At 55.8% G+C, this 19816-nt stretch overlaps 2 protein-coding genes and 1 non-coding gene across 5 annotated transcripts; 2 read left to right on the top strand and 1 right to left on the bottom strand.

The window, feature by feature from the left end:
• Positions 1 to 4: 4 nt before the first annotated feature.
• COQ4 (coenzyme Q4) lies at positions 5 to 5437 on the top strand. 2 transcript variants are annotated; one of them, XM_085594091.1, is made up of 7 exons: positions 21 to 98; positions 181 to 362; positions 811 to 907; positions 2461 to 2563; positions 2672 to 2801; positions 3602 to 3695; positions 4256 to 5437. In XM_085594091.1, exons 2-7 carry the CDS (start codon positions 251 to 253, stop codon positions 4416 to 4418), a joined length of 699 nt encoding a protein of 232 aa, XP_085450217.1. In that variant the 5' UTR covers positions 21 to 98; positions 181 to 250; the 3' UTR covers positions 4419 to 5437. The 2 variants fall into 2 exon arrangements, with proteins under 2 accessions (XP_021407033.4, XP_085450217.1); XM_021551358.4 differs by having other exon boundaries at positions 5 to 362.
• A 1012-nt stretch (positions 5438 to 6449) lies between these two features.
• On the bottom strand, positions 6450 to 6538 carry TRNAR-UCU (transfer RNA arginine (anticodon UCU)). Its single transcript is given in 2 exon segments — positions 6450 to 6485; positions 6502 to 6538. It is a non-coding gene; the product is annotated as a tRNA-Arg (tRNA).
• Positions 6539 to 6705: 167 nt separating this feature from the next.
• On the top strand, positions 6706 to 16461 carry SLC27A4 (solute carrier family 27 member 4). 2 transcript variants are annotated; one of them, XM_021551440.4, is made up of 13 exons: positions 6706 to 6768; positions 9055 to 9221; positions 9877 to 10271; positions 10963 to 11121; positions 11457 to 11526; positions 11633 to 11724; positions 12245 to 12354; positions 12771 to 12980; positions 13206 to 13332; positions 13510 to 13647; positions 13806 to 13970; positions 14380 to 14526; positions 14773 to 16461. In XM_021551440.4, exons 2-13 carry the CDS (start codon positions 9061 to 9063, stop codon positions 14928 to 14930), a joined length of 1932 nt encoding a protein of 643 aa, XP_021407115.1. In that variant the 5' UTR covers positions 6706 to 6768; positions 9055 to 9060; the 3' UTR covers positions 14931 to 16461. The 2 variants fall into 2 exon arrangements, with proteins under 2 accessions (XP_021407115.1, XP_085450214.1); XM_085594088.1 differs by having other exon boundaries at positions 6706 to 6925.
• The last annotated feature ends 3355 nt before the right edge of the window (positions 16462 to 19816 follow it).

Below are 19816 nucleotides of genomic sequence, written 5' to 3'. Positions count from 1 at the left end.
CGGCGGGGCGGGCGCGGGGATGCGGCGGCTGCGGGCGGCGCTCCCGCTGCTGCGGGCGGCGCTCCCGCTGCTGCGGGCGGTCCCGCTGCCCCAGGCAGGTGCCTCCCGCCACAGCCCCCGGAGCGCCCGCGCCAGCCCCTCAGCCGGGCCGCTCCCTCACCCGCTGCTCCCCGCAGGCAGAGCCCGGCCGAGCCACAGCGAGCCGCGGGGCCGGCATGGACGCGGCGAGGAGCAGGAGGAGGAGGAGGAGATGGGAGGGTGGCAGCAGCTGTACCCCGGGCACATCCCCACCAGCCCGCTGCAGAAGGCGCTGCTGGCCGCCGGCTCCGCGGTCATGGCGCTCTATGACCCCTACAGACACGGTAAGGCCGGCGAGGGCAGCGCCGCCACCCGCGTCCAGAAAATCCCGCTCCCCGCCGCCTGGAAGCTTCATAGGAGAGTTTGGGGCAAGGGCAGGGCTGAGAACTGACCCGGCGAAGGAGGCTGTGAAAGAGAGGGAGTGAGGAAACCCAAACACACCCCAGTGTGACCCCTTCTGATGCCGCCCAGACCGGTCTGTTTCTCCAGAGTCCCCCAGGCCTCATGCCTGCTCCTCCATCCCATTCCCAGGAAGGGTCATATGGGTGACACCAGGGCAGGGTAACCCTGAAGCTGAAGATCGGTGGTTTATGGGATCCCCACTTTGCCACGGGCTTCCTGCCTGCTCCTGGCCAATGCGTTGTTTCACTGCCCTATTTCCTCACCTGCCAACCAAGGATACCCGGGTGTTGCGAAAACAGCTCTTGGGTCACTCTCTGGTCTCTCTTTCAGACATGGTGGCAGTCCTTGGGGAGACCACAGGCTGTCTGGCCCTGCCAAACCTGCGAGACAAGATGAAAAACCACCCTGAAGGTTACCGCATCCTCCAGTGCGTCCCTCCCCATCCCTCCCTCCCTCGCCGTGTGGTTTGTGGTGAGGTGCCAGACACGAGGCCAAGCAGGTTCCTTGACCTTGTGAAGGGAGAGCTTGGAAGCAGCACAAGTGTTTCATAGCTGTAACCCTCCAGGCTAACTTTATTTTTAACATTCACAGGAGCCCTATGGCACATCTAAGGGCAAACACCACTTTTCTGTCTGTTCTGCTTCGCTGCTGGAACTGGCAGCTGCCACCACCACGAGATGCAGCAGCAGGCACAGGGGAGAAATCCATGGATGTGGATGCTGGGCAGTGATGAGAACACACTACATCCATGGATTTCTTCCCTGTGCCTGCTGCTGCATTTTCTTGCTTTGGAGACTCTGCTGGTCTGCCTCCTCCTTAGGCACTTCCATATTTTTTTTCCTGGCTCAAACCAGGCCACTGAAATGAGGCCACTTCTCTTGTTTTCTTTTTTAAGACTCCATCACTTCTGCTTCCATGCCTGCAAGGACTCATTGAGTGCAGCAAGGCTGAGGACGGGGGAGATTTCTCTTATTAACCAAGCTCCCAGTGTATATCTGCTCACCTTCTCCCTATTCCCTGTCATGTGTCACACCTGCTGCTTATGTCACATAGGAGCTTGAGAAAGTTGCCTTTTGCGCTATGTTTGTGCAGACCAGCCTCATCCTAGCTCAAAAAGTTTACTTGGTAAAACATCCAGAGCCCTGGGATAGGGCTGAATCCCAGCAGAACTGCCCAGGGAGAGGGTTGGGAAGGGACATATCCACCTGCTCCTTGCCCTGTGGTATTATAGGGATTTGCAGAGGTCTGAATTTGCCACACACGTCTTTTTGTTTTTATCCCCCAAGCTGCTGAGGTCCCTTTGACAACAAATACACAAGGAGGTATCTGCAGCCAATGTGAAACTGGTGCCAGTGATGCTTATCTCCCTGACACCTCCACTCTAGGAGCTGAGCAGCTCCTGGATCTTTTATCATGGGAAGAGTTTACACTGTGAATGGAAATAAAAGGGCTTTTGTTTACTTCCAAGGCTATGAGGCACCTGTTTGCCAACTACATGTAGAGGAGGCCTTTCTCTCTGAAGCTGGTGGTGAAAGCCTGAGCAGGATTGAAATTAAACCTGTGCTTGGAACAAATTCCTTCTCCTCTTTGGAGCTGCTCCTTTGAAGCTCTGGCTGCTTTGCTCTCTGCTCTGCAGGGCTGGCTGTTGCTGCAGGCTGTGCCTGGCTGGCAGCCCACACAGCAGCAGCTTTTCAGTGCAGGGGACACCACTGTTTTTCCCACCAGAGTTGTTACAAGCACACAGGATAAAGGCCCTTTTGTTGCCAAGGCTTCAGGTAGATCCTTTAAGCAATTTATGTCCCAGCCTCTGCATCAGATGTGCAGACAGTGCTGTCCCTGCAGTGAGCAGTTAGGATCTGCACAGGGAAAATAGCAGAGATGGACAGAGGCAGGGGTGTGGGTTTCCAGGGGCTCCTCTTCTGCAGGACCTGCTGCTGTGGATTTCACTGGGAGTCTCACTGACCTGTGTTTTGCTTCCAGGGAACGGCCTCGCATCCGTCTGTCCACCCTGGACATGGCCAGGCTGCAGGGGCTGCCGGAGAGCTCCCTGGGCCGGGAGTATGTCCGGTTCTTGGAGGACAATGTGAGTGTGGGGTTTCATGGGGTGCAAATTCCTGTGGCTGATCCCTGTGCTGGGAGCACAGGTGAGATTGGAGCCACAGAATTGAACTGGACTTCTTTGGACCTGCAGAAAGTTTCTCCAGACACCCGGATGCCGCCCAAGTTTGTTGATGATGAAGAGCTGGCATACGTGATCATGCGGTACCGGGAAGTCCATGACCTGATGCACACCCTCCTGGGCATGCCGACCAACATGCTGGGTGAGCAGCAACGGGCTCAGGGAGCTGCACTGCCAAACCCACCGACTGTGCTCAGCTGCCTCCCAGAAATGGAGCAGGCTGGGCCAGCTGGACTCCCCTGATCCTCAGCCTAGGTCTCTGTGTGGGGATTTTGCATCATCACTGTCCTACATCACTGGCTCTGTGGTGACTGAGAGGCCATGAGATGTCACCTTTTCCCTGCTAGGAGATGCTCTGCCCAAGCCCTGGGCACAGGCAGACACTGGATGGGTGGTTTCTGCCTGGCAAGGAGGGGGACATGAAGGGAGGGATGTTTTGCAAGCTCTTTGTGAAGGCAAAAGGGAATTCCTTGTTGCTCTTTATCTGCACGTCTCTGTGTCCTTTGCCCTCATTTTGTCTGACTCAATAGCAAGTCACAAGTGCAGCCTTGCTGGTACTTGTGAGGACCAGCATGACAGGTCTCTTCAGACTTTGCCTAAATCCAGGCAGTTTTGCAAAAGGCATGTGCTGGGAGACCAGGAGAGCCACGTGGAGCATCAGGCCTTGGCACCGCATTGCCGAGGTCTGCAGGCAGTTGGACTGCCTGGGATGTGTTCTCCAAGCTCCCAGGGCTTGTGGGGTGCCATCCCTCTGGGGTGGATGAGTGGTGTGTGACAAGGCCCATCCTGGCACAGGATGAGGCCATGGCCAGACTTAGGAAGCATTCCCAAGTAGCCATCCTTGGGAAGGGCAGATGTAAGCCTGTGCTGAGGAGCCACACAGCCCTGGCTGCCCTTGATCCAGGTGCTGTGTGTGCTCACAACCCCCCTGCTCCCTGCCAGGTGAGGTGGTGGTGAAGTGGTTCGAAGCCGTCCAGACGGGGCTGCCCATGTGTGTCCTGGGAGCAGCGTTCGGCCCTGTCCGGCTCAGCACACGGTAGGTGCCCAGTCTCTGCCCTGGCTACACACAGCCCGCGTGGTCTTTCCCGTGTCCACTGGGGACAAAGAGGGGACACTGCTGGTTTGCAGTGGGAAGTCAGTCACAGATCCCTCCATGAGCCTACTGCTGTCCCCACATCCCAAGGATGACAGCTTTGCCTTGTCACTGAAGCAGAACCTGATGCTTAATCTGCATTCAACACCAGCTCCCCTGTGCCAGGCAGGAGAAATTTCCAGACCTTGGATGGGCATGTGTTGAGAGCCAGCAGGACCCTCACCACACTGGTGGCTGTTCCCTGCCCCAGCACATCTGTTTTTGTTGCCTAGCAGTTGCAGAACCTGAGTTCTGGCCTTGGGTTGGTGCTGACTGTAACTTTCCTGGCACACCATCCTCTTCTGTGCCTCAGTTTCCCCTGTGAGTAAGCAGAGGGGATGCCAGAAAGTGAGAGGGATACATGGGACACATGAGCTTGGCATCAGCCTACAATGGGGACTTAGAGAAGGAAATTAACAAAATGTGGATATCAAAACTGCCACCACCTGTATCATTTGTTCCAGAAAGCTGCAGGTCCTGGCCACCGAGCTGGTTCCCTGGGCGATTCGGAGCGGGCTCAACGCCAGCTGTGTCCTGAGCGTCTACTACGAGCAGCGCTGGGAGCAGCCAGTGGAGTCCCTGCGGGAGGAGCTCGGCATCTTCCCACCCCCGGCCCTCCGAGTGTGAGCTCAGCTCATGTTGGGAAGAGCCCGGGGGATCCCTGTTGGCAGCCAGCAGCTGGCCCCAGCCACACTCAAAATCCTCCTGCCCTGCCCAGGAGCACAGCATGGCTGTAGCCCTTCCACCATGGACCCCAGCGCTGTGTTTTCTCCTGCCGAGAGCTGGCACCAACCTGGTAGGGGCCAACTGGCTGTGACAAAAACTCGACCTTTTTTGCTGTTTGTGATTTTGGTCGAGGTCAGATGTGCCTTTGCCAGCTGGTCTGGCTGCTCAGGTCTCCCAGCAGCAGCAGCGTTCCAGTACTGATGCTCCCAAGTGCTGGGACAGGCAGGGAGCACACTGCAGCAAAGGGATGCCTTGGCCTTCTGCAGCCCCAGGGCTGTGCAGGTAAATCCTTCTTCCCACCCTTCCCATCCTGGGAAGATTGAAGCTTCAGATCTTGGGGCTGCCCTGGACTGGAGCTAAACCTGTGATTTTCCAGAGGAGCACAGGGGCAGGTTTGGTGTGTGCAGTGGTAAAATCCCATTTTGTACTGGTGCCTAACTGGTCTCCTGTTGGGTCATATTGGATGTGCCTCACTTCCTGCCTCAGAGACCAGGCATTGTGTGATTATGCCCACAGGGCAGGCAGGGAAATACCTTTGGATATTTTCCCTCCTGGATTGGCTGTTTTGAGAGCCGATTCCAGTCTGCTGCGTCTCCCTGTAGTCCCTCCCCATCAAAAATGATGAAATCCATATGATTGTGCTGGCTGTTCAGTAGGAATCATCCCTTCCTTGGGCAAGAAAATGACACAATTGGGATTATGGGATTGAATGCAGTGAGTGCAGAAGCAGCGGCTGCTGGTGCTGTGTCTGGGAGCTGATGGCTGTCCGGGTTAATTAAACTGTGCTCCAGACTGCCAGCAGCCAGGGAGCAGAGTTGCTGGATGTGATGGCAAAGAGCCACGAGGCCAGGGGCTCTTTGTTCATGAGTGTTTGCTGTTGGAATTCCTTCTTGTTTAATAAATCCACACTAGGGCTTGTAGTTTTGCCTGTTCTTTTGCCCCATTTCCCCTCCTGAGCTGGAGATCTGATGCAAAACCTCACCCTTTTTTGCCTCCAGCAGGTTTTCTTACTGCCCCCCAGACTTCATTTTTCTAACTTCTCCCTGCATCCCCAGCCACACCACAAGCCAGACTTTGGGTTTTTCTCCAAATCCTACCTAAGGCCCCCAGAGTTATTTCAAACAGATACTAAAAGACAGCATATAAATATGTCCTTTATCTGCCAGTAAAACACACAGTGTGGGGTTATCCTAGTGCAGTGGTCGAGATGAAAGAAACATTTGCCTCTAAAATGACCCAGAAACGTCAGAGCCTTGGGGTGGATAAACCAAAGGGCAGCAAAGATTTGCTTCCAGGAACTGTGAGCAGCAATCAAGGAAATACGGGAAAATGATGGCCGTGAGAGAGGTTTTTGCTGCATTTTGTGTTATTTAATGAGGCCTTGAAGTGTCTGGGCTGTCAGTGTTGATGGTGCCGCCTTCGTGCAGCCATGTGTGACTCAGTGGGCTGGTGCCAGCGCTACAGAAATGGCACATCATGTAATTTTAAATGGCATCTGCTCAGCCGGATCAAGTAACACTCTCTGCGGCTCCTGTTCCTGCAGCCGTCGCTTGAGGAGCCTGCGGGAAGAAGGCGGCAGAGGGAGCCGAGGGTGATTCGGGGAGGGCAGACACCAGCCACATGAAAATGCTTTTTTTGGAGAGGGTATATTCGCTGTGGGCAAGTGGCAGCTCCACCATGCCCGTACTGCGGGGCCGTGGTAACATTTAACTCCTGAAATGCTGGGGCGGATGCCGGGGCACGCTGCCCGGTAGCGCCGGGGTTTCTGCGGTGCCGGGGCCGCCCCTGACCCGCTCCCAAAACGGAACGTGCCCCTCCGCGCTCTCGGGAGAACGGGCGGACCCCGCGCGGCGGCAGCGCCCGGGGGCGGCCGCGCGTCCCCCCGGCCCGGTGCAGCCCCGGGAGCGATCGCCGCTGCCCGGCGGCAAAATGCGACTCTGGTGGGACTCGAACCCACAACCTTTGAATGACTCCCGTCACACGCTAGAAGTCCAATGCGCTATCCATTGCGCCACAGAGCCCTCGCTCTGCCGCGCCGCCCTCACCGCCTCTTCCTCGCGCCCCGCCCGCCCCGCCCGCGCCGCCGTTCCCCGGCGCTGCGTCCGTCACCGCGGGGCCGGGCCGGTGCACCGGGCGGGACTACAGCTCCCGGCGGCCCGCGCTGCCCGCCCCTCCCCGCCCCTGCCGCAGAGCCGGGCGGGCCCCGCTCCCGGTGCAGGTGGCCGGGCCCCAGCGGACGCCCCGGAGTCCGGTAAGAGCGCGGCACCATCCTCCCCAGCCCGGTCCGTCAGCCCCCGGCGCCGCCGCGCCGGCCGCGCTCCCTCCCCGCGGGCGGCCCCGCGGGCTCCTCATCAGGCGCCGCGGCCCCGCGGGCGGCACCGGGGTGCTTCTGCTGCTCTCCGCAGGAGGTACCGGGGCTCCTCGCGGGGCAAGCGCCGGGATCCCTCCGTGCCCTGGTCTCGCCACGAGCGCGCCACGGGCCCTCCCCCGCCGAGAGCGGCCGTGCCCCGGCGCTTCCGGGGCCTGGCGGGGCTGGGCGGCGGGGCCTGGCTGCATCCCGGTGCGGGGCCCGCCCGGTCTTCCTGCCTCGTGTGACGGGGCTGGGCGGCGGGGCTCGGCCGCCCGGCTGGGGTCCCCAGGAGGGCGAGGCGGGGGTCCCTGCCCCGGGCAGGTGGGGGACAGGTGCCTCCCAGTGCCGCCGGCGTTTCTCAGCCCGGCCGCCTGCCCGTTGTCGCCCCTGGGACCCGCTCCTCGGGCTCGGTGCTCCCCGGGCGGATCCCCGCGCTTTGCCTCGGTGCCTGCTGGCTGTGAGCTGCAAGCGTGGCTTCGTTTCCTCCGTGCTGATGCAGCTGGACAAGAGCTGAATCTGTAACGCGGGGCTGGAGGTCTCTGCCAGCCGCACACCGGGTATCCCTCGGGAATCTGTCCCCGGGTATCCCTCGGGAATCTCTCCCCGGTTATCTCCGTAGGAGGCACCGGGATGCCGGAGTAAGGTGGAGATATGAGCAGAGGATAACAGGGGCTTGCCTGAGCCTGCCTTGCCTTCAAGAGGCAGATTAAGCACTTTGCAGCCCACACAGAGTGGGGCTCCCCCGCTGCTGCCTCTCCACATCTGGCTGGTGTGAGGCTGTAACGGAGGGCCCAGGTCCTGGCTGAGGCACAGTAGATGGTGATCTAAAAGTTGCCCTTTTTAAGTGCAGAGAGAGGCTCCCAGGCAAAACCACAGTGAGTCTTTCCCTGCATAAAAGCAGAGGGAGGTGTTTGGTGGGGAGTGTTCAGAGGTCCCTGGCACTAGGGCGAATCTCAGGGTAAAGGCTGTCTTGTGCTCTGATGCATCCCAGCCTGCTGCTGGTGGCACGACTCAGAGGTGGGACAGCCAACAAACACATGTGACCATGTGGCACTGCCTTGGCTCCCACCCTGCCAGCATCTGGTATCAAATTCACAGAAGCTCCTTGGATCTGGGGGGACTGTGCAGAGCAGAGGGAAAGCCACAAGTGTGGCTCCCAGCCCCACCATGGAAGCCCATGCAGGGCTTCCAGCTTCAGAGCAGGGAATCAATCTTCAAGAGGGAAATGATGCAAATGTTTCCTTCCTCTTTGGCCTATGTCCATGCTAGGAAGGGTCAGTTTTATCTAGGAGCTGTGAGGGTCACATCTCTGTCATTTTCCTCCTCCCAGTGCTGTTGCCTGAAAAGAACCATTGCTAGATCACTGTCTCTGAGTCTCAGAGCTACTTCTGGGGTGTGTCTGGGATGGGGACAGAAATGCTGTTTTGGAGGGACAAGTACAAGAATGGAGTCACTGTCCCCAGGGAATGGGACAGGGGCCTGGGCACTCCTGGCAGCAGCGACAGCCCTTGTTCTGCCCACTCCAGCCTCGCCTCATCCCTGACCTGCTCTGTCAGTGATTCCAGCCTGCCCAGGCCAGGAAACAGCCTGCCAACATGAGGGTTTGCAAACACAAGTAGAGCTCAGAGAACTGAGTTTCCTGTCCCTGATCCTGTCTGAGCTGTGTCGTGGAGCACGTGAAGCTGTGCTCTTCCAACAGCTGTGATGGCTGTCCTGGAGCCAGCATGCAGGAGAGCTCATGCTCAGGGCCTGGCAGACTCTGGATTTTAAGGACAGAAGGATTCTGGGGTAGAGTGGAAGCTTCCAATCATCTGTACACGGTTTCCTGCCATGACTTTGCTCACACATACGTGGAAGTGACTTTATCCTGCATCTCATGTTGCTGGGGCGTGGCCAGACCCCTGGCTGGTGTGCAGGATGTGGCTCCCCAGGTGGAATGGTCAGGCTCTCGGCTTGCACCGAGCAATGCCGTGCTGATGGCTCAATTGGAGGCCATCTCCAGGGTCAGATGAAGTTACATCTCTGGGAGCTCTGGGCTGCTGGGTTACATCCTCACTGCCAGGAGGACTGATGACTCAGGGACCTCATCCAGGAAATTGGGGGCTGCTCAGGCATCCCACACCCATGGGATTATTATCACCAGGTCCATTGTGCGTGGGTTGATGGCTGTGGTTTCTCTCTCTGCAGGCCACGATGCTGCGTTTGGCTGCTTTTGCAGCTGTGCTGCTGTTCTTGAGAGTCACTCTGGAACTGTCCTGGGCCCAGGCCATCCCTGCTCTCTTCATCTTCTACCTGGCATCCGGTGGATGGGACTTCTTCCTCATATTCCTCAAGACAATACCAAGGGACTTCAGGTAGGTGTCCTGGCTGGGTTTGTCCAGCCATCCACCCCTGGCCCTCTGCTCTGCCTTGGTGTATGTGTATGTGTGAGCACAGTCCCTGACTCCTTGCACAGCCTGGGTTTCTGCTGACACCTGGCCTGGGTGGAAGGAGATCTCCCTCTATTGTGCCCGGGTGACTCCAAACTCTCGGGCAAACTTTTCCCAAGAAGGATAGATTTCAGCTGAGCTCAAAGTCTATTGACTGTCCTTGTACTTCAACCTGTCCCTAAAGATGCTGGCGTAGCACCAGGCTCCTCTGCGGGGTTTATTCTGAGTTGGTATCAGGCTGTGCCAGCTCCTGGCAAGGATATGGGGGGGAGGGAGTGGTGGTACCTCTTGGAGAGAATTCGAGGCTCAAAAATGCCCCTTTGATCGGGGACATCCCTGTCTGCAGACTTCCAAAACACATCTGTCCCTGACTATGAGCATCTCTGCAGATGTGTTCTGCCTACGTACACACTGCTCAGGGGAACACGCAGAGCTGCTGCTGACCTCAGGTGGGGTCTGGTGTAAGGGCTGGGCTGTTGCAGCTCCTCAGAAGGTCCTTGTGCTGTGCTGGCTTTGCTGGAGGAAGTGGTTTTGCAGGAGTCACTGAGCAGCTGCCCTCTTGCTCCCCTTCCTTTGGCAGCACGGGGCTGGTCCTGTTGCGGGTGAAGTGGCAGGTATGGAGGCACATGAGGGAGAAGAACACAATCCCCAAGATCTTCCAGAAGACCGCAAGGAAGTATTCAGAGAAGACAGCACTGATCTTCCAAGGCACAGGCGAGAGCTGGACCTTCCGTCAGCTGGACGAGTACTCCAACCAGGTGGCCAATTTCTTCTACAGCCAAGGCTTCCGCTCGGGCGACGTGGTGGCGCTTTTCATGGAGTCCCGCAATCAGTACGTGGGGCTGTGGCTCGGCCTGGCCAAGATCGGGGTGGAGACGGCCCTCGTGAATTCCCACCTGCGCTTGGACGCCTTGCTGCACTGCATCGCCATCTCCAGCTCCAAAGCTGTGGTTTTTGGGGTGGAAATGATGGAAGGTGAGGGGCTGGCAGATGTTTTGGGAGTGCCTTGGACTGGAGGGAGGTGTGTCTACTCAGTGGGTTCAGTGCTCCTTTCCTGCCCACCACAGAACAGAGATCTGGAAGAGAATAGGCAGTTGAATCATCCAGGGGTCAGATTTTTTTTGTTTGGTTTTTGTTTTGTTTTTGATTCCTTTGGACACTGAGCAGGATCTGGAGTGCAGTGCTGTCTGCCTCCCAAGCAGGTCAGACTGGGTACGAGGATCCTTTCTTGTGTCTCTCAAGTCCATTCCCAGCATGGAGACCTGGGTTGGACTGGGCCTGCCCCACTGCACAGGAGGAACCTCTCCTTGCTCTCATGGCTGTTGCTACATCCTTGCAGCACCTTGGCTCCAGTTCCTTGTGTGTTTCAGCCCACACCTCTGAGGTTGATGGTGTCAACAGACCTCTTGGCACCAAAGAGGTTTTGGATAGGGAAAGGTGGAAAACAGGATCTTCTGGTCCCTGAAGAGGTCTGGGCTGTGGCCCCAGCATCTGTTAATCATGGGAACATCTGCCTGGGATGGCTGTGAGCCCTTTGGGGACTGCCAAGCGCAGTGGGGGTACTGCTACCTGGGGCAGGGTGTCCCTCAGACTGCCTGGGAGGATAAGGAGTCTCTGCTGTAGCCACCCTGCTGCTTTTCTCCAGCTCCCTTCTTTACTTTCTCAGCAATGCAGGAAGTGCAGCCCTCCCTGGATAAATCCATCCATCTGTTCTGGTCTGGGGAAGAAAATCCTAAATCCGTGCTTCCTGGTGCAAAACACCTGGACCCCCTGCTGCAGATGGCCCAGCGACACCAGCCAGCTCCCCCTAATAAGGGCTTTCTTGGTATGTGGTCAGCTCTTGGGGCCTGACATGTGGTGGTGATTCTGAGGGTCAGCTGGTTACAACTCTGGCAAGACTGCTGGGGATGCCGATGGCAAGGGGTGCTTGTGGTAGTTCTTGCTCCAGTGTTGGAAGCCCAGCCCTGTGTGGGGCAGTCATACCTTCTGTGCGTCCAACAAACCTGATTTACCCCAGGGTGATCCCAGCATGTTCTTGGAGCTGTTACATGAGAGCTTTGGCTCAGGTGGCAAGAGTGTTTAAACTTTGCTTGTCCCCCTCTCCTGGTTCGGCCAGCTCCTAGATTGGGAATGTGACCCTGTCTCCTCATTGCTCCCCAGATAAACTCTTCTACATCTACACCTCTGGCACGACAGGGCTGCCCAAGGCTGCCATTGTGGTGAACTGCCGGTAAGGCTGTGGGCTGGGACTCAGGGAGAATGGGGCTGAGCTCTGCCCTGTCCTAGCACAGCACCCCTGACCCTGCTCCTGACATGCCTTTTCACCCTCCCCTCAGGTATTTCCGCATGTCCAGCTTAGTTTTTTACGGTTTTCGGATGAGGTCCGATGATGTGATGTACGACTGCCTCCCTCTCTACCATGCTGCAGGTAACTTGTGCCATACAGAGCATCCTGGGACTGACTCTTCCCTCAGCCAAACCCAGGGCTCGGGCTGGAGGCTGGTGTGGCTGTGAGCTCCATGTCGAGGAGGATGAGACTGCTGCTTGCAGTGTGTGACTGAGGCTTTTTCTGCTTTTCCCCTGGAAGCCAAGAATCGATCTGGCTGACCTTTGGAGAAGGGAGTGTGTGGGGATGGTGTTATCCTACCCTGGTTTTGGAATACCTTATTGCTGCTTCCTGTGGGAAGTAAGGGGGGGAAAGTCTAGGGGAAGGGGAAAGCAGTGCCTGCCTGCCTGGCTGAGACATGCTGGGATATTTAGCTGCAAAGTGCTGCCCTACATGTTACTGCCATGGGTCTCCTCCCTGTGGTCCTGGGGGCTTTGGCTGGGTAAATCCCCACTGCTGTGAGGCAGCCATGGCCTCTGCCTTGCCCTGCCAGTTCTTTCCGTGGGTGGGCTGGGCTGGAGGTGTGTGGGGACTGAGGGCTTTCCTGGCTGCTTCTCTGCAGGGAACATCGTGGGCACTGGGCAGTGCCTGCTGCAGGGCATGACGGTTGTCATCCGCAAGAAGTTCTCGGCCTCACACTTTTGGGAGGACTGTGTGAAATACAACTGCACGGTGAGGCCGTGGGGCAAGGGGCCAGCAGGGAGTGGGCAGTGAAGCCTGGGAGTCTGTGCCCTGCTGGGGAGGGCCCAGCTGCTGGAAGTGGGGGACACCTGGACCGGTTCTGTCTGTCCAAACCGCCATTCAGGGTGGTGGGACTGTGTCATTCCCACTTGGGCTGGTAGCTTCATGTGTCCTCCTCACATTCCAGCAATAGGCAGGAGATAGTGGATGGGTTTCACAGCCTGGAGAGTTGAGTTAACCAGGGCAGGACAGGCTGGATGAGTTAGCAGAACTTCTCTTTTTTACTGCAACCTCTTTAGCAAACTTTGGGTGTGTTGTGCCGTCCCTTCCTGCCCTGAAGCAGTCTCAGAGAGCCCAGGGCCTGGCAGAGGGGTCCCTAGTGAGTGTTTCCTCTCTGTTGCTCCCAGATCGTGCAGTACATCGGGGAGATCTGCCGCTACCTGCTGAACCAGCCGTACCAGGACACGGAGCGGCAGCACCGGGTGCGCATGGCCGTGGGCAATGGGCTGCGGGCCTCCATCTGGAGGGAGTTCATGGCCCGCTTCGGCATCGCCCAGGTGGCCGAGTTCTACGGGGCCACCGAGTGCAACTGCAGCCTGGGAAACTTTGACGGCAACGTAAGGCCCCACAATCCTCCCTCGTGTCCCAAAGGGTGACAGCTGGCCTGGGCAGGGTTGGAAGCACAAATGGGCTGTCTGCTCCTTGGCATGGGTTGCCATCCATCCAGAGGGGTTTTGGCCGTTGTGTGGTGCTGCCTCTGGTATCGTGGGACTGTGTGAGCAGTGGGTTCAGGTGGGACAAATGTCCTTGCTATCCATAGCTCCGAGCTCTTTCTGTTCTAGGTTGGGTCATGTGGCTTCAACAGCAGGATCCTACCAGGTGTGCACCCCATTGGTTTGGTGAAGGTGGATGAAGACACTATGGAGCTGATCCGGGGCCCGGATGGTGTCTGTATCAGCTGCAAACCAGGTGAGGAGAACCACAGGAATACAATCTCCTCAGCCCAGCATTTCACGATACCTCAGGATAATTTCCCTGGATTTGTCTCTGCTCAGTTAAACCACACCAATCCCATTAGACACCCTTTTTGCTTGGGGGGCTGGGGGTGGTGGTGTTTCCCCCCTTCATCCCCTCTTCTCACTTCAGGGGAGCCAGGGCAGCTGGTGGGTCGCATTGTCAGGAGCAATCCCCTGCAGCACTTCGATGGCTACTTGAATCAGTCTGCCACCAACAAGAAAATTGCCAGGGACGTGTTTGCAAAAGGGGACGTTGCCTATCTGACAGGTGAGGCCAGCAGGACCCCTCTGTCTGCTGGGAGTGAAGGAGAAAGGCACCTGTGTGGGAGTGGGGGCTCTTCCAGGGTAGCAGCACTGCCCTGAGATGCTCCAGGGTTGCTCCCAGCCAGCACCTCATGTTTTTGCCTATTCATTGCTTTCCAATAGGGGATGTCTTGGTGATGGACAAATATGGCTACATGTACTTCCGAGACCGCACCGGGGACACCTTCCGATGGAAAGGGGAGAATGTCTCCACCACGGAGGTGGAGGGAACACTGAGCCGCATCCTCAACCTGACAGACGTGGTGGTTTATGGTGTGGAGGTCCCAGGTAGCTGAGAGGGAATCAGGAGAGGCAAGCAGGCCTCCAGCACTTGAGTGTGAACATGTCCTGCATGTCCAGATTGATGTGTCCTGACAAGAGGGTAGGCTGAGGCTCCCTGTGGGTGAGCTGGGAGGAGGCCACAAGAAGTGTGGCTAGCAGGAACCAGAGGGTTTCCTCACTCTCTCAAGCTCTGATCTGATTCTGGCTGGTTTGTAAGGACCCTGTGTCCTCTCTGGCCATGACTGTCACTGCAGGATGTCACTGGTAGCCGTGGCCACAGGGTGATGACACAGCAGTGACACAGGTGGACATGCCAGCGCTTCAGTACAAAGCAGGGTCTTGCTGGTGCAGGGCAGAGGGGAGATGATGCTACAGGGACAGTGTGTCTGAGTGTCCTTCATTCTCTGCCTCTTAGGGGTTGAAGGGAGGGCAGGAATGGCAGCCATCGCTGACCCAGGGAACTCCTGTGACCTAGAAGAGTTTTCCAGCAAGCTGAAAAAGGCCCTGCCACTGTATGCACGTCCCGTCTTCCTGCGGTTCCTGCACGAAGTCTCCAAGACAAGTGAGCCATGGCATGCATGCTCACACTGGACATGGAGCTGGGGGAGGCTGGGAGGGGAAAACCTAGTTACAGAAATCATTCTGTAGGGTAGGGATGAAGCCTCTGCCCCACAGAGCCTGTGGCCAGTTCCTCATGTGGTTTGAAGGCATGGGGATGCAAGGCTGGGTCTGGGACAACACAGGTGTGGTGGGGATGGACGTGTGCACAGCTAGTGAGCCTTTACTCCTCTTTGTCTCCCCATTTCAGGCACTTACAAGTTCCAGAAGACGGAGCTGCGGAAGCAGGGCTTTGACCCCGCGCTGGTGAAGGACAGGTTGTATTTTCTGGACACCAGGCAAGGCTGTTACCTGCCACTGGACCAGGCAGCATTCAGCAGAATAAAGTCAGGAGACCAGAAGCTGTAACTGGTGGGGCTCAAACCAGGCACCTCCCAAATCCTGCTGGGGTGAGGGGACAAGGCAGGCACTGGGGAAGGAAAGGTTCACAAAGTGATATAAAAGGCACACTAGAGATTTTATTTGACAAGTTTTACAGATAAGGGTTTGGGAGGAACACGGGGGATTGAGGGGAGGGGGATGGTCACATACCAAAGCATTGACTCATTATGGCTTTATTTTCTGCTTCATACAGCGGTGGTGGTCCCATGCCATGAGAGGGGCAGGGCCCTGGCCAGTTGAGGAGGGGTGGGGTGCCCCTGCCTTTCCACTTTGCTTTTCCTGTCTTTCCCTACCTTTTCCTGCCTGCAGCAACCCTTCTTTGTGAAGGCCATGAAAGGGCCAGTGCTAGGCTCTTCCCCACTTTTCTACCAAGCAGCCAGCTTCTCCTTGGCACAGGGACCCACTTGGCAGAGGGAAGGTGGGTGCCAGGCGCAACCCCTTCCTGCTGCTCGGCCCTGCTGGTGTTGTGTGTCTGCTGTGAATCAGGGGAGCAGGGTAGTGTTTGGCTCAGGAGGGGGACAGAGGTGTGTTTCTGCCATGCCACCTCTCCTGGGGATGACATTTCTATTTTTCACAGTTACACGCACATTATATCTATATATGTGTGTGTGTGTGTGTGTATATACATATATATATAATACACTCTGAGTTTTTTTGGTTTTTTTTTTTCAATCTTAATTTATTGTCCATACTTTTGAATGTGTCTCGGGTTTGTGCAGTAGGTGGAGGGGTAGCCCAGACCTGTCCTCTCTTGGAGAATCCTTTTCTCTCGCAGGGAGGTGGGATGCTCATCTGGGACTGATCCTCCTCTTCCAGCGTGGGTGCAACTGTAAATGTCCTTGTGGCCTTGCTCCGTGGTGGCGGACATGAGCAAATCCCACTATCTTGTGGACACTTCTCTGGGTCTTTTACTTCCATCTTTTGTGGATGCAGCGTTGTTTTGTGGACCTTCTTCCTTGCCGAAAGCAAGTGGGAGAGTGGGAAGAAGGGCCGAGTTTGCCTTTGCTTAGATGTACTCAGGAGGTAACTTGCCAGGGGAGAGAACATCCTCTGGAGGTGCTTCTGTGAGAGCCTGACTTCATGTGCTCTGCATCCCTTCCCAAAAGAGCCCTCCCTGTCTCCAGCACCAGAGCGGGGCCCTGAACTGAAATGTCTGTGTGAAACACCTGACTTGTGCTATGTGAATTCCCCATGTTGTGTCTGATATGAAACAGCCTCAGCTGCGATGTTCGATTCCAGTCCTCAGAAAATGAGCAGAAATTTCTCTTCCAGAGAAAACTCCGGGTTGGGTTGTTTTTTGGTTTTGGTTTTTTTGGTTTTTTTTTTTGTTTTTTTTTTAATAGCTTGTTTTTATGCTTTTAGCAGGGTTACTCCTTAAAACGACATCTGTCTTTTGTGAGGGCAGGGTGTGTCTGCTCTTCTAGCTGTGCTTCCACACCAGCGTACCTGCCTGCCTCAGTCCGTCCTGGTCTCACAATTAAACACAAATATGGGTCTATGCTGGTGTTTCCTACCTCTTCCTTGTACAGTCCTGCTTGGTGAGGGAAGGTGGGGGACTTTGCTGGTTTGGGAACTGCCACTCCAGAGCATCACCTCCCTGTGTGCATTTTGGCTCATCTTAGACCAGGGGGAACAAGCCCCTTGCTGCTGGGTTTAATGACTGTGTGAACACAATATGTTGATCAGACCCTTCCCAGTTTCCTCCACTAACTTTCCACACCCCATTTTTCCTTGTTCTGTCCTCAGCATTGCCATCCCAATTTGTTCTGGCCCAGTTCTCCCTGTTTACCCTTGGACATGTGGCTCTTCCACCCCTTTCCTGTTCTCTGTTTCCTCTTCCTGCTGCTTCTCTCTGTGTTTGTCCATGCTGAACTTCCCAGCTCATTTCTGCCTTTGCAGACAAGTTTTTTGGTAGCCATTCCCCTTCCCTTGTTGCCGGAACCATTTTTACACCTTCTGCATCCAACCCTAGTGATAGGAGACCCTGGCTTTTTCTTGGTATGGAGCTGCCAGGGACAAACATCTTCCATGAACCTGATTGAAATGTGTTCCCTGGTGAAGCACACTGTAAGAAAAGTGTTAAAAATTTTACATCCCTTACATATCAACTTCAGATTTGGACGTGTTCAAATTGTGTCTTCTCCAGCATCTCTGAGCTGAAAGCTTTAATTTTAGTTTTTCAGTCCCCTGGACACTCAAAGCCCTGCAGCACGCAGGGGGCTTAGCCCTCAGACAGTGTGGCTTGGCTGGGAGGGGTCACATTTGGGGTCCGGGGGGCTGGCGCGGGGGGTGCAGCAGCGGTGCTCTGCAGGTGCTCCGCTCCCACCTGTGCGCCCTGTTCCGCTCGCAGCCGCCGGAGGAGGGCAGGCTGGGCTCGGAGAACGCCTCCGCTCGGGGGACCGCGCCGGGCAAGCCCCGTCCGCTGCTCCGAGCCCTGGAGGTGCGGGATGCTGCGCAGGGTGGGTGCCTGAGGTGGAGAGGAGGTTTCAGATACAGATAGTGGTGCTGGGTGTGAGGCCAGGAGTAGTCCCAGGCACTGGTGTCCACTGTGCTCAGGCTCCTGGCTGGAGACTCTGCCTGATTGAGGCTCGGGCAGCAGCGAGGTCACCCAGCTGTGCCAGGTGGGGGGTGGGCAGCGACCTGAACCACCAAACCTCATCCTGCCTTCTGCTAAAGGCATTGAGGAAAAGCTTGGCCGCCCTGAAGTCAGACCTGGGGGTGGTCACCTGGAGATGGGTGGTTTGGAGTAGTAGAGGAGGATACAGAAGGACTTTACTCCCCTTTACTCCCTCCCTGCAGGAAATGGCTGTGCTGAAGAAAGAGGGGTTGCAGGGCAAAACTCAGCACTGTGTTTCTGTCTGTCTGAGAGCAGGGTAGGTTAAAAAAGCCCACCAAGGAAATTACGCCTGTTTAATGCAGATGTGAATAGCTTTGGAAGATTATGGAAATATGGCTGTTACGAATGGAGACTGGCTTGAGTTGTTGGGTTTTGGAGATGGATGGGGATTATAGGCCTGTGGGAGGAGCAGGGTGTAGCCCTTGCTGGTGCCAGCACAAGTCAGGAGCTGGGCCCTGGCTGGAGCATTGCCAGGAGCTCACCCCAAGCCCTGTATTTTGGGCTGGCTGTGAGGAGGGGGAGCTGCACAATTCAGGCAAGAGGAGCAGGATGAGGCCCCCCCGAGGTGAGAGCTCCTGCTCTGGGGAGATGGAACGTGCTGAGTCACTGGGAAAGAGCTCAGCAGACATGCCAGAGGGCTCTGGTACACAGCCCATTGATAGAGGAGACCTGCAGGGCTGTGCCAGAGGGCTGGGGCGTGCATGTGCCACACACACCTCTGTGCCAGAGGATTTCCCAGGGAGAGGGGAGCCCAGGGAGGTGTGCTATAGCTCTGAGTTATGCTCAAAGGAGCCCCCCTTGAGGAGCGAGCCTGGTGTGGGGGGGTTGGTCCCCTCTGGAGATCTGGTGCCTGGGGACCTCTCACCACTGGCGCTGTGTTTGTCCTGACTGAGAGGGGTTGTGTTGCACTTGGCAGTGCTTCAAGATTCCCTGAAACACCCAGCTACACCAATTAGAGGTTTTCTGCTGGCTGTCAGCTTTGAGTTGAAATCCTGGTGCCTTTCTAAAGTCACAACTCCTCTGGAAAAATGAAGTTTATGTACAAGTGTCCCTGGCCCAGAAATACAAGTGCAGGTGTGGTGCTGAGCCTGGGTTCCATGCTGAGACACAACACTTCCAGCAGAGAAGTATTTGGAATGAAGTAGCCAGTGTTTAATCATAGTCTGATATTTTAAAGTATCTTTTTATTTGTGCAGTTTTAAGGAAGAGGCGAATTGAATCCTTTATGATTTAGAGACACCTTGTGAGACATCCCTCCCCTTTGATCAATGCGCTAGTCTGGCTCAACAGCTGCATGTAGATAAAAGTCCTATACATAAAGTATGAGGTATTGTTCTGTTTTAATTAAAACACTTAAAATTCTGTTTGCATGAGGTTAAGAAAACATTAAAATCCTTTCCAGGGTTATTATCAAACTGCTAATTTAAGCAAAGCCAAAGAGCTTTACAAACCAAATGTACTCTTCCCCATGGAGATGACTGCTTCTCCCAGACCCTGTGTCCTGGACAGTGACAATATATCAAGAAAAAAATGTGGCAACTTTTTTTTCTGGTCTGCTTTAAGTCCAGCCCAGTTGCTTAGTGTGCAAAACTGGAGTGTATTTTAGCCTTAATGCACATGGGGGCTTCGCAAGTTGCTCAGAACCTTTCTGGGTGAAATTAATTTCTGCTGCTGAGAAAGTCTGTGACAGTCTTTAACACTGCATCTCTCCAGCCTCCTCCTGCCACTCTTGGTGTGCCAGAGCCTTCCCAAACAATGACAGCCGCCTGCTTCTCTGCATGCAGGCTTTGCCTTTAAGCAGTGACAGGGAAATATTCTGGACTAAAAAAGATACTATCCTTTGGTGCACTCTTTAGAAATGGAAATATTTGATTCCCCTGAGTGGTTTCCAGTGTAATCAGGAGCAGAGCCAGGAGTGGCTTCTCCCTCTCCAGTTTGAAGGGACTGTGTGGCCACAGATTCCCCCAAAATGATGGTCTGTGAAGATGTCATCATGCTGTGTGAGAGGGAAGGGACAGCAGCTTTCCTTCCCAAAGCAGAGAGGCTTCAGAAGGGAAAAGAATGTCCTTAAGGCTGTTTGCTGCTGAGCTCCTGGACAGCGCAGGATGTCTGTACTGTGCAGCTGAGTGAGGCTCAGTGAGCAGGGATGGATCCTGCTTTGCTTTTTTGGAGCCTGGCCCATTTCAGTGGCAGATCCCACCTTCCAAAGTAACCTTGGGTTTGATCTGCTTTTATC

This window comes from Lonchura striata, chromosome 17 (assembly GCF_050655825.1).
Source record: "Lonchura striata isolate lonStrDom1 chromosome 17, ASM5065582v1, whole genome shotgun sequence".
NCBI classification, from domain to species: Eukaryota; Metazoa; Chordata; class Aves; order Passeriformes; family Estrildidae; genus Lonchura; species Lonchura striata.
Note: the sequence above shows the minus strand (reverse complement) of the source record. Positions and strands in the feature narration are given on the sequence as shown.